The 12,265-nt window shown below is 39.3% G+C and overlaps 1 protein-coding gene across 2 annotated transcripts in view; it reads left to right on the plus strand.

Annotated features, from left to right (window-relative positions):
- The window catches only part of cntrl (centriolin), a 131,856-nt gene that overhangs the window by 69,407 nt on the left and 50,184 nt on the right, over positions 1-12,265 (plus strand). For both annotated transcript variants that reach the window (XM_078549970.1, XM_078549971.1), the window contains exons 19-25: positions 1,984-2,163; positions 2,312-2,428; positions 3,807-3,951; positions 6,281-6,423; positions 9,996-10,176; positions 11,154-11,461; positions 11,694-11,902. In XM_078549970.1, coding sequence (XP_078406096.1) covers positions 1,984-2,163; positions 2,312-2,428; positions 3,807-3,951; positions 6,281-6,423; positions 9,996-10,176; positions 11,154-11,461; positions 11,694-11,902 — 1,283 coding nt within the window. The remainder of the gene's footprint in view (positions 1-1,983; positions 2,164-2,311; positions 2,429-3,806; positions 3,952-6,280; positions 6,424-9,995; positions 10,177-11,153; positions 11,462-11,693; positions 11,903-12,265) is intronic.

Raw genomic sequence — 12,265 nt, forward strand, 5'->3', positions numbered from 1 at the left:
ATTGGGCAGTAGTTTGCAAATCAGGGGTTTGAAACAGTTGTTTGTGGGGGGAACAGTGGTGATGATGGCACCTTTTGAAAGGGAGGGGACAGTACCTGAAGAGAGTGAACTATTCAATTAACATAGAAGGCCAGAAGGATTCTAAGTATTTTAGTGGGAATGGGATCAAAGGAGCAGGAGATGAGTCTAAGGGACACAATGAGATCAGAGAGCAAATGATATGAGATAGGGAATAAACTAGAGATCAGGGCTTAGAGTGAGAGTCCTTTTCTAGGACAAATGTAGAAGGAAATACAGTTGGAAGGATGTAAGGGAACAAATGTGAAAAGGAATGCAAGAAGATAGTAGGAGATTACCTATCTGATTGAGACCATGGGTGTAGGGAGGTCACATGAGATGGCAGATTGAATGGGGAGGCTAGGAATATCATTGGAGAGTTATATTGAAGAAATTCAGTCTGGTGAAATCAGAAAAGAAAGCAAAGTAAATTGAGGAACAAATTGAAATCACCAAGGATTAGGAGTTGTTCAGTGCTGAGGCTGAAGGTGGAAAGATGACATTTTAGCTTGGACAGAAACTAAGTGAAGTGTGGTAGAGAATGACAATTTTAATGGAAAGGTAAGAAGGGCAGAATAAGGCAAGACGCTTGAAGGTAGAGAAGGTGCTAAAGAATAGCGATAAGGGCCACACTAGTCTTGGTTTCTGTGGCAGTGGTGGAGAAAAGTGTAAATAGGTAGAGAGATTCCAATAAAGTCCAAACTATTGCCATGCATGCATGGAGTTTGCTGATTTACTGGTCTTTGTTCCTGGGGAACACTCAGTTCCCTGGGTGCAATGGCCAGGAAGAAATTACCAGGTGACTAATTCATTAACCGCCTGCATTTCTGAGGCAGTGGTGTAGTGGTATTGTCACTCACTGGTATTCCAGAGACCCAGGGTAATGCTCTGGAGACCTGAATTCAAATCCCACTATGGCAGATGGTGAAATTTGAATTCAATAAAAATCTGGAATTAAAAGTCTGACGATGAACCATTGCCGATTGTCATAAAAACCTGGTTCACTAATGCCCTTTAGGGAAATCTGCCAACATGTGACTCCAGACCCATAGCAGTATGGTTGACTCTTAAGTGTCCACATCCCATGAACGAATAACCTGACCCTTCAGATGGTGTAGGCATGATGTTCCTGAGGAGGTACAAAATATTGCAGGAATATGAAATAAAAACAGATCAAGCAGGAGAGAGAAATTTTAATTAAAAATTATTAGTGCATTCTGACAAACTTCATGCACCTGTTTTTGAGACAGGTGAGGTAGGAAAATTTCTTTCTTTTTTACAACTGTTACACATATTTTGGGATGTCATCATACCCATCTAACTTAAGGTCAGAACATGGCGCTTGTGGAACAATACATCAGACACTCTGGGAACTGAAAAACCTGCCGGAGAACAGCATCGTCATTTTTCTGTGATTATAAATTCACATTGATTAGATTTGCAGTAACTTTCACTGGACTAGCTACAAAATTTTAACACCTTAACACATGTATCTTTTAGCGATCTCAAATGTTAGCTAATTTCTTTAAAAACTCAAGTCGTGTGAATGTCAAATCGATGATCCTTCAGGTTTCAAATTTCATGCCATTTCTTTAAAAGTGAAAGCTGTTATTTTTCTGCAAAATTAAAGATGATAATTTTATAGGTTTTAAACAAATTCTATGGTAGGGAAAGTAGGCCCAGTTAGCTCAGTTGGCCAGAGAATAGTGTTTAATAACACTGATAGCCAGTGTTCAGTCCCCATATCGTCTAAGGTAGTTCTTTGGGCCAGTCTCTTCTGCTTTCCCCATTTTGATATCATGGCATCAAGGAAATAGAGATGTGTAGAGTGTCATCTTTAACAATCCTCAGGCAACCGAGGAGGCTACATGAAGAGAGAGACATTAGTGAAACTTTGATTTAACTTGGTTTGAATACTATTTGCAGAGTAAAATGGAAGATCAAAAAGTGCATTTAAAGTTGCGTGGCCTTGAGAAAGACGTGAAAGACTTGAAGGCAACAATGGCTGTTTCCGAGAAGATGGCTGCTAATGAACTCTCCACTGCTAAAGACAACCTGAAAGTTCTTCAGGGAACTGTTCAAAAACTTAACCATGAAAGAACAGAGGTAATATATTTTGTTGAATGCAGAATATTCTGTGCATCCAGAATACATGTTTTCAAGTTTATCAAATCCCCCGTAAAAAAACATGCCAAAAATGTAAATTATTTTCACTCTAACTTTACTTGTTGTGGATTTTGCATTTATTCTTTAGGAAATGAGTTTAGCAGAAAAATTCCGGGCTGACGCAACTCGGGCAGCTCGAGACCTTGCCAAGGCAGAAGCTGAAATCGATATGCTACAAAACCTGTTAAAGGAAAAAGAAAGCCAGGTGAGGCCAAAGCACTGTGGACACATCAGTTACAAAGATTGTGCATGTTTTGTTTGCAGGCAACAAGATGGAGGTCTTTGGAATTTTGGGGTAGATGTAGAGATAATGTTTCCACTTGCAAGGAAATCCAAAACTGTAAATCGTAAATATATAATTGCCACAAATAAATCCAGTAAAGAACTCAGGAGAAACTTTTATCCAGAGAGGGTTAGAATGTGGAACTTGCCATCACATGGACTGGTTGAAGCAAGTAACATCGGTGCATTTAAGGAGAAGCTAGATAAATATATAAAGGAGAAAGGCATAAAAGATTATGTTGTAAACACTGTCATACACCAGTTGGACTGAATTGCCTGCCTTAGTGCTGTAATTTCTATGTAATATTTGTTTAAGATTATTTTGTCTTATTCGTTTGTGGGATTTAGGCACCTCTGGCCAGGCCAGAATTTATTGCCCATCCCTAATTGCCCATGAGAAGATGGTGACGACCTACCTTTTTGAAACGCTCCAGTCTTTGTAGTGTAAATACACTCGCAGTGCTGTTAGGGAGGAAGTTTCAGGACTTTGACCCAGCAACAGTGAATATAAATCCAAGTCAGATCAATATGTGACTCGGAGGGGAAGGGCAGGTGATGGTGTTCCCATGCGCTTGTCTCATTGTTCTTCTAGATGGTAGAAGTCCGGGTTTGGAAGGTTCTGTTGGAAGAATGAGTTGTTGCAGTGCATCTTGTAGATGATGCACACTGTTGGGGAATGCCATATGTCATCTTTTCATCTGCTAACACTGTAACCCCAAACCAGGTGTGTTCTTATAGGTATAATCATATTACCCAGTACTGTGACAGACATTTATATCTTGTGACACCTTGCAGGGCCTATTGAATTCAAGTTATAGTTGTACTGTGTATTCTTGACCATTGAAAACCTTACTGAGTCTGCATATTGTCACTTAGCACCTAAGTGGCCAACTGAAACTATAGATCTAAATCTAATCTGTCTAAACTGGATTTGAATACATGTACTAGAGATTATTGCACACTTTACTTTCAAGTTTGCTGTCCTTATAACAGTAAATGATTTGACTGTTTTGTTTTAATTTAATAAGCTTTATGTTACTACCTGAGAGGGGAGGACATTTAACTTTTCCAGCAGATTTTGTGAACTTTGTTGCATTGTTATGACAGCAATATTTTAACTGTGAGTTTAGAGGAACTACTTCACAGCTGCATGGTCAATTTCCTTTCTTTGTTCCAAGCCTGTGTTCCCTTATGTGCTTATTGCATTCATTAGTAATTGGATATTTGTGTGCCATAATTATAATACAGTATTCTAACCCATAAGTAATTAGTGTATTCATGGATTTTGACTGCCCTTTTAGATTCTGGATGGAATTCAAACATTTGATTGTGGAGCAAATACCATAAATGGCCAACAGCTAGAAATTGATAGACTAAACCGAGCACTAAATCAACAAAGGGCAGAACTGAAACACCTCCAAGATCATCTGGATCAAACCAGAGAAGGTTTGTTTTGATCTTTGATTTTTGTCTATCTACATCTATATATCTCGCTCAATCTTGTGCATGTGTCTAATAGGGTAAAACTTTGCAGGTGCAGTTTCAAAATTTCTTCCATTACAAAGGGCGCAATGGCAAGAATTTCTCGTTGTCAGTTAAGTTTTTCTTTTACTCAGGAAAGACCTGAGGGACTCCATTGCTGACCAGTGGTAACTTACAACATGTTAAAGAAACATGGAATCAGAGATAACTTGTTCCAACTACCATAAAGTCATCAAAAATTCTTTTCACATGAGACTTTGTGCATGCTTTTTATTAAGGTTTCAAATAAGTAAAGTTGCTAACTAGCATTTCTAGCCATCATGACTCAGTTTGCACAACTTTATCAATTTAATTTTAGAGGGGTTGATTTTCAACTTGTCGCCTGGTATAAAACTGGCACATCGGCATCCATTATAGAAACTACCCGCTTTACTTTTCCTCAGCTAATCCACAACATCAGCATTATTATGCCTGGGCAACAAATTGAAAACATATGCCAAAGCCTGTTCCAATCAATAGGATGCATTTAACTTTTCTGTGTATTTGTTTAATCAGCTTCACTTAAATTTTTAATTTATGCAAAAGAAACAGCATTGTCCAGTGAAACTATAAAGCAACTGTTAAAGTCCAAAGCCTTCGCAGGTGCAGTGTTTACAAATGACAAAATGACCTTTGCATTTGTTGCCTAGTTACATAGCAAAAAAGATGGGCTGTTTACTGTATCCATTGATGTTGCAAGTTCCTGCCAGTCTCAGTAGTCTGATGACGACATCTTGAACCACTGGACATTACTCCTGATTAGTCAAGCATGGCTTAAGGGTGTAGAAATGCTACGTTAAATAATAGATCATGGCGGGGTTCACTACAGTGACGTACAGGTCGGTTATTAACTGAACCTTATTACATGTTGGTAAACTGGAAAGAATTGTGTTTTTGTCTGTCAAAATACATTGCAATACCATAATTTATCCAATGTTATTTTTAATATTGTTATTGATGAATCATTTGACAGCACTAATATGTCATAATTTGTCAAATTATTGTCTGAAGGTAATTGAACGCAGTTCATTTTTTGGATTAAAAAATCACCATATTTTCCTTCTCTGAAGACCCGTATCTGAAACCACACAACTCCTGTAACCAGAAGGCTTTCAGTTCACTGGATCAAAATCCTGGAACTCCATCCCTAACAGCACTGTGGACTGTGGCGGTTTAAGAAGGCTGCTTACCACCACTTTGATGGGCAATAAATGCTGACCTTCCTGCCAATGCTCACATCCTAAGAATTAATTTTTTAAACAGTTCAGCTAGTGTAGTAGCATCGGCATTGTGTTACGGGACAAGTAATCTAGAGACTGTATTAATGATCCGATAGCATGAGCTTGAATCCCATCTCAATAGCTGGGAATTTAAATTCAGTTAATTAAATAAATCTAGAATAAGAAGATAGGCCAGGATTTTCCAGTGCTGGGGCGGGCTCAGTGGGTGGGCCCAGGAGCGGCCGCGAAAGCAACCACCACCCGCAATTGGGGACCAACCGCCATTTCATGCTGGCAGGTCAATTAAGGCCCACCCAGCATGAAATGCCCGCTGCAGCACTCAGTGCTGCCTGCGTGGGAGTTGGGGGAGGAGGTCGAGTGCTCAGAGCTGCCTCAGGGCGATGAAGATTTTAAAAATTAAAAATAAATAATTTTTAAAATTTAAAAAACATGTCCCCTCATGTGACTCTGTCACATAAGCAGGGACATGTTAATAGTGAAATGCTAAAATTTTTATTTAATTTTTAATAGCTGTTGAAAACTTCATCCTGCCCGCCAACCATAAGGTTGGACAGGCAGCAAAAAATTGAACTTAATTACTTTAATGGCCTTAATAGGCCTTTGAATTGTCGGCAGGTGCGCCGACTGAAATATCGCACAAGCGTGCGATGACGTCGGGACGTTCGCCCAATGTCATCGCGCATCATTTTACGCTCATTCAGGTTGGGCACGCACCTGCCCAACTAGCGAAAAATTCTGGCCATAGAATCAGTAATGGTGATAATGAAACCGGCAGATGGTCATGAATACCCACCTGATTCACTAATTACCATAAGGGAAGAAAATCTCTCGTCCTTATCTGGTCTGGCCTGTATGTGACTCCAGATCCACAACAATGTAATGACTCTTAAGTTTAAGTTAATAATCAGGGATGGGCAGTAAATACTGACTTTGCAACAATACCTCAATCCTGCAAGTGAATAAATTTAAAAAGGAAGCTGTTTATTAGTAAGTATTTTCTATTTGTCTTTCAGGTAATGTAAGTGAGATGGAAGATTTGATTAATGAAATCACTGCTCTCAGAAATGTCCTTGGCAATCAGAGTGACTACATTACCAGTATGACTGATCCATTTAAGAGAAGAGGATACTGGTACTTTGTGCCATCTTCGCCAAAAGTAAGAAATCTACGAATCTCAGTGCTTTCTTCTTATCATCAATGAACTTTTCATGATTTCAGTATGCACTGTATCAGTGAGTTGGAAGGATTTCTTTTCTATAGGTTTGCTGTTAGTAGCATGGAGCCTCTATTTTCTGCCTTTCTGCTCACCCCACATGTCCAGAGACTGTTCTCCATTTTGAAACTCAAACTATGTGTTTTTGTGTATGAAAATCTCACATTGTATAGGTATTATAGCTTTGTGTGACCGCAGTCATTTGTAAGGTATTGGCCTAGATTATACAGTCTTTATGATTGCAAAACTATCAGCATTCACTGCCATTACACTGTGAAACTGACTCTGGTACTCGTGTGCAGTTAAACAGGAAAATCACATGTTGCTGTCAGTGATTTTCAGTCCTCCACAGGGTGCACTGTTGATGTCCTCACAGCTCGAAATCATCTATAAATCACTGATTAAGTGTGAACTTCCACTTTTTACACTATTAATTTTACTGTAAAAGAAAAGCCATGTTAAATAAGGTGTAATTGAACTTTTAACAGCATTTTAGGTCGTAATTACTACCTCTCTGGCCATGAAGGCTTATTTTATATTTGTGAATTGTCAAATTTCTCCATTATGATAAAGTTCCATAGATTTTTTTAAATAATATAAATTATTAACTTTAAAAAAAATTGTTAATGATATTTCAGCTGCTCCTTGACCCCATGTATATGTTCCAGTCTTTATTTCGCTCTCTGTAAAAATAATTAAAATGTGAAGGATAATCCAGTGGTTCCCAACGGCATGGCACACTGGTATGCCACGAAGGTTGCCCAAGTGTGCCGGGAAATAAGTTTCAAAATTTTTAATTCATGCATGTTGTTAGGAAATCCAACTTACCGTAGTCTTGAGCAAGGAGATCAGGATCTCCAAGTCCTGATGAACCTCAGGTCTTCTACACATGCACTAGCTGGGAATGGGCCGCACATGCACAGTTCGCATTCTTTCATGCGCGGGCCCTGTGTGCCTGCACATAGGATAAAAATGAATAAGAGCACGAAAACCCAGGGACAAGTGAAGGGATGGGTCCCAAACAGGGTAAAGAGGGCAGAGAGAAGTCCGAAAAGGAAGTTCCAAGAAAGGGAAGATGACAGGGGTCAGAAATAGGAATCAAATGAAGTTAAGAAAAGGAGAAACGGGCTCCAATTCGGGAGCAGACCTTAAGCGAAGTGGGCTCAGGAAAAGCCTTTGGAGTTGAAGAGACCTCAAAGATCTGAGAAAGCAACTGAAGGTTGGTAACTCTGTGTTGTGGGCATTGGGGCAAGGGTACACCTTTGGAACAGTAATGTTCTGTTTGGCCAAAGAGCTGAAATTTTGTTTATAAGTTGATGCTTGAGGGCATTTATTGTGTAGTGTGGTGCGTTCGACCACAGTTTGCCATGGATAAGCTCTTGAAGAGAAGTGAAGAATCCCGCTCTGATTCAAATGTGGCTGAAACAACAGAACCTCAGAAGAAAAAGTAGCTGTTGCTGTCTGGCCTTTGGATTTTCGTGGACTGGTGATGCCTCTTGCCCTGTCTCAGAATTCCCAATTTGCATGGAGAAGCTCTCAAACGCTGCAATGGTACCAAGTAAGTTGAAGCACCATTTGAATACAAAACACAGTTCGCTCTCCAACAAGGATATACAGTACTTCAAACGACCGAGAGAACAAAATGTGAACAAAAATCATCATATGATGGTGTGCTGGTCTTGGATAATGCACAGGGGGCGAGTTACCTGGTGGCGAGTTACCTGGTGGCTGAGCTCGTAGCAAAATCGAAGAAGCCGCATACCATTGCCAAAACCCTAATTCTGCCGGTATGCGAAATTATTGTGAGAATAATGTTGGAAGCTGATGCCACCAGAGAAATCGACAAAGCTCCACTTTTTGAAGAAATGCCAGTTGATATTGAACAGGTCCTTCAAGAGTAATTAGAAATGAGTGGAAAATTTGCCCTGCAGATTGATTGACTCCACAGATATTTGTGGACACTTGCCAGCTCTTAATCAATGTCAGGTATGTTGATGGGGATTCTATCAAAGAGAATTTCTCCTTTTATAATTTCTCCTTTCGTAAAGAATTACCCAGTCATGTGACCGGAGAGGAAATCATTAATGTCACAACTGCTTTTCTGGAGGAAACCAATCTTAACTGGACCAAGTGCAATAGCATCTGCACTGACGGAAAAGCTTCCATGACGGGATAAGTCAAAGGATTTGTTAAGGTTAAAGAACAGAATCCCGATATCCAGGTCAGCCACTGTATCCTGCACCATGAAGCTCTTCTTGCCAAAACAATGCCATCTGAGTTAACTGCAGTTAACCAAACAGTGAAAATCATGAATTATGTACAGTCAGGCCCTTTGAAATCACACTTGTTTACTATTTTGTGTGAAGAGAAGGAGTCAAGTACCAGAGTTTACCTATACACACAGAACTGCGATGGCTGTCTCAGGGGAAGATCCTCTCCTGTTGAGCTCCGCAACACGCTGAAAGAATTTTTGGCTCTGCATGAATTGCCACACAAAGAATTAATATGTGATGATTCTTGGTGTGCTTTTAGATATATTCAACCATCTGAATAAGCTGAATGTTAAAACGCAGGGGAGAAACGAGAACATTCTGACTGCCACAGATAAAGTTCAGGGTTTCAGACCAAAACTGGCCCTTTGGCAGGAAAATGTGGCAAGTGGGTCGATTAAGATGTTCAAGCTGGCATCAGCAAATCGTGCTGGTAAAACCATACTCAACCTTATCTCCACACATCTTAAAACACTACAAGAGAAGTTAGAATGCTGCTTCCCCTCCACGAGTATAGAAGACTTTGACTGGGGACATGATCCATTTAGTTCACTTTTGAATCATCAAAGAAATTGTCATTAAAAGAACAAGAGGAATTCGAAGAGCTCAGGATGGATTGTACACTGAAACTGAAGTTTGCAGAGATGCCTCTGGATGCATTTTGGTTGCTTGTGGGATAAGAATATCCAGCTATTTCAGATCACACTATAGCAGTACTCTTATTGTTTCCTACAACCTACCTGTGCAAGTTGTCATTCTCAGCACTGGCTTATGTGAAAAAACAAAAGGAAGGAGTGCCTGTCAGTGGAGCAAGACCGATAAGTTGCCCTGTCATCAGTTCTTCCCTGGATCAAGAGACTCTACTCACAGTGAGACCCAGGTGTCATACTAATGCTGATTAGTATAGCTTAATTTGTGACCGAAATCATGTCGCTTCATCACTGGCTACAAATGAGCAAGTTACTGTGCCCAGAATCCGAAATACAGATGGACAACTAACCAAAATTGAATGTGTTCTTTACAGTTCCATATTAATTTTCATGACTTTTAGATCAGACTAACCCTTTAATAGTATTTAGTGCTAAATTGACAATAAGAAGCTCAATAATTTACAAATCATTGATTTTCTGGGACTACCAGTTTGTGTAGATAGTGTTAGATACTGTATGTGGACCTAGAATGTAACCAATCCAATATTTCAATGGTGCTAATGAATGGGGTTTTCTTCCCACCTCTTTATTTTAGCCATCAAGCCTGCTGTCTCAAAATAACCACACAAAAGACTCTGGATTCAGCTCCCAGTATCAAGTTCCACCATCAATTCCTAAAAGAGGACACAAGGTGGAATATACACCACCAGTTCCTCGAGGCTACTGGGTTTACTCACCAATCAGACGTTCGTCACACAAGACTCGTACCCAAACAGGTATAGAACATGGGAGCTGGAAGGATAGGTCTATTGATTTAAAGGCCTGAATTTTTAGCTTTGGGTGCAGTCGTCTTTTCCAGTGCATATCGTACTTGTTTTGAAAAGTGTTTCCTTCTCCCCTCCTGAGTTTCTGCTCAACCTCATTTATATATTACCAAATATAAAATTTGCCATGAACTGCGCAGTCAGGCAGTGCTTTGAAACGTGGTTTTTTTTAAAAATGCTTTAAAAAAAAAAAATTACTTGGTATTTTTAAAGAGTGGTAACTTGGTAAAGTTTGATTAAGTCAGCTAAAAATGGATTTATCAAAAAAATAAGTATTCTAAATCAGAGTAAATCCATCATCAGTAAATAACTCTGAAAATGACATTTCACAAATAAACAAACTTACTTTCTAATTAGATTGGGGTACAGTAATGAGTACCTTAATAAATTTAGACAGAAGAAAAATTCAAAAGCTTTCAAAACATACCTATTATGTCCTTGTGCCCAGAAGTTCCAGCTTAATTTTTGGAGTCTCCTTGAAGGCCTGCACAGTTAGCAGAAACTCCCAATGGTATTTAATTCACCAATTCAATGGGTGGGACCTGCTTCTATGGGAATGCACTTAAAACTAAAGCAAAGGATTGCAAAATTCAAGTAGTACTGGCCGCAATTTGCATTTAAAATTCCACGTCTTTTATGGTGGTTGAGGCCATGATATTTAATTATGAAAGTTTTTATGGCAGGTGTTAAAGAAAGATGTACAACACAGGAAGAACCATTAGGGAATTAGCTGAAAGATTGTTCTTAAGTGTTCTGGTTAGTGTGTTCTTTTTTACCAAAGAAAGAAAAATGTATTCCTGTCCAAATTTTGCAAAAATCAGATGTCCAAAGATTTGTAAAGGTTACTGTTACATTTTTATAGAAAATAATTAGTCTTATCATATGTGATGTGTATAGACCTGATAAAGAAAGTATTTTGTCATTTATAGGAGATAGTGAAGATAGTGGGACTGAGAGTGATGATAGTGGCATGCCCAGGCAACCATTTACAGCCCCAACAAGCTCAGTTATTTATACTATGTACCCTGATGGTACCCCTGTGCCACAAGGTACCGTGGTATATGGACCGCCTCCAACAGCACCAGCCAATGTTGGACCTGATTCTTCGAGCACAATTATCTATGGACCGCCACCACCTGGAGCACAAGTTGTTTATGGACCTCCTCCTGCCAACTTTACTGTCCCTCTTATTCCTGCTGGTGTTCTGCACTGCAATGTACTGGAGCACCATGATCTGGTAAGACTTTGAACACTTGTGTTGTGTAATGCAGCATTCCCAATGCTGTTTTCAGCCATTCAGATCAGAAGCTTAAAAATCTTTGTAAATAAATCTCTGATAACATAATAGACAGAAGGCAGGGTTTAGTAGCAATATGATTAGTATTCCTTCACCGATATTTAACACATTTAAAATTCCATTTGTATTGCACTCCTACATTTTGAATTTGGCATTGTCTTTTGTCTTCCAGGAGAATGAAGTCAGTAGATTAGAAGACATTATAGCACATTTGAGGTCCCATAAATGTGAAGATCAGACTACAACTCCATCCACAGAAAGGTATCATGAGCAAATAGAACAACTTCGCCACAGCATCCATGAAATTTTGCATGGGAGAGAAGAATTGGAGCATGAAGTTGAGGAATTGCACAAGGCATCCCATAAGCACAGCAACCAAAAGTAAGAAATTTACTTCAATGACAAGCAGGTTCTGTATTACTGTCAGCACTCTGCATTTGCCTTAAATTTGTTTCATTTCAGACAAGTATATCAGAAATAACAGCATTGATTCTTATCATTTCTGGGAACATTTCAAATCATACCTGAATATAAGAAATGGATCAGGTGTAGACCATATGGCCCTACTATTCTCTTTTACCATTCACTGTGATTATGGTTGATTTCTCTGAAAGGCCAAAAATCTCTCTCAACCTTGAATACACTGAATTTGGAGCTTCCAAAGCCCATTGGGCAGAGAATTCCAAAGATTCACAACGCTGAGTGAAGAAATTTCTCCTCATCTCAGTCCTAAATGGTGCCCCC

The sequence above is a fragment of the Cetorhinus maximus genome, chromosome 10 (assembly GCF_964194155.1).
Source record: "Cetorhinus maximus chromosome 10, sCetMax3.hap1.1, whole genome shotgun sequence".
In the NCBI taxonomy this organism is placed as follows: domain Eukaryota; kingdom Metazoa; phylum Chordata; class Chondrichthyes; order Lamniformes; family Cetorhinidae; genus Cetorhinus; species Cetorhinus maximus.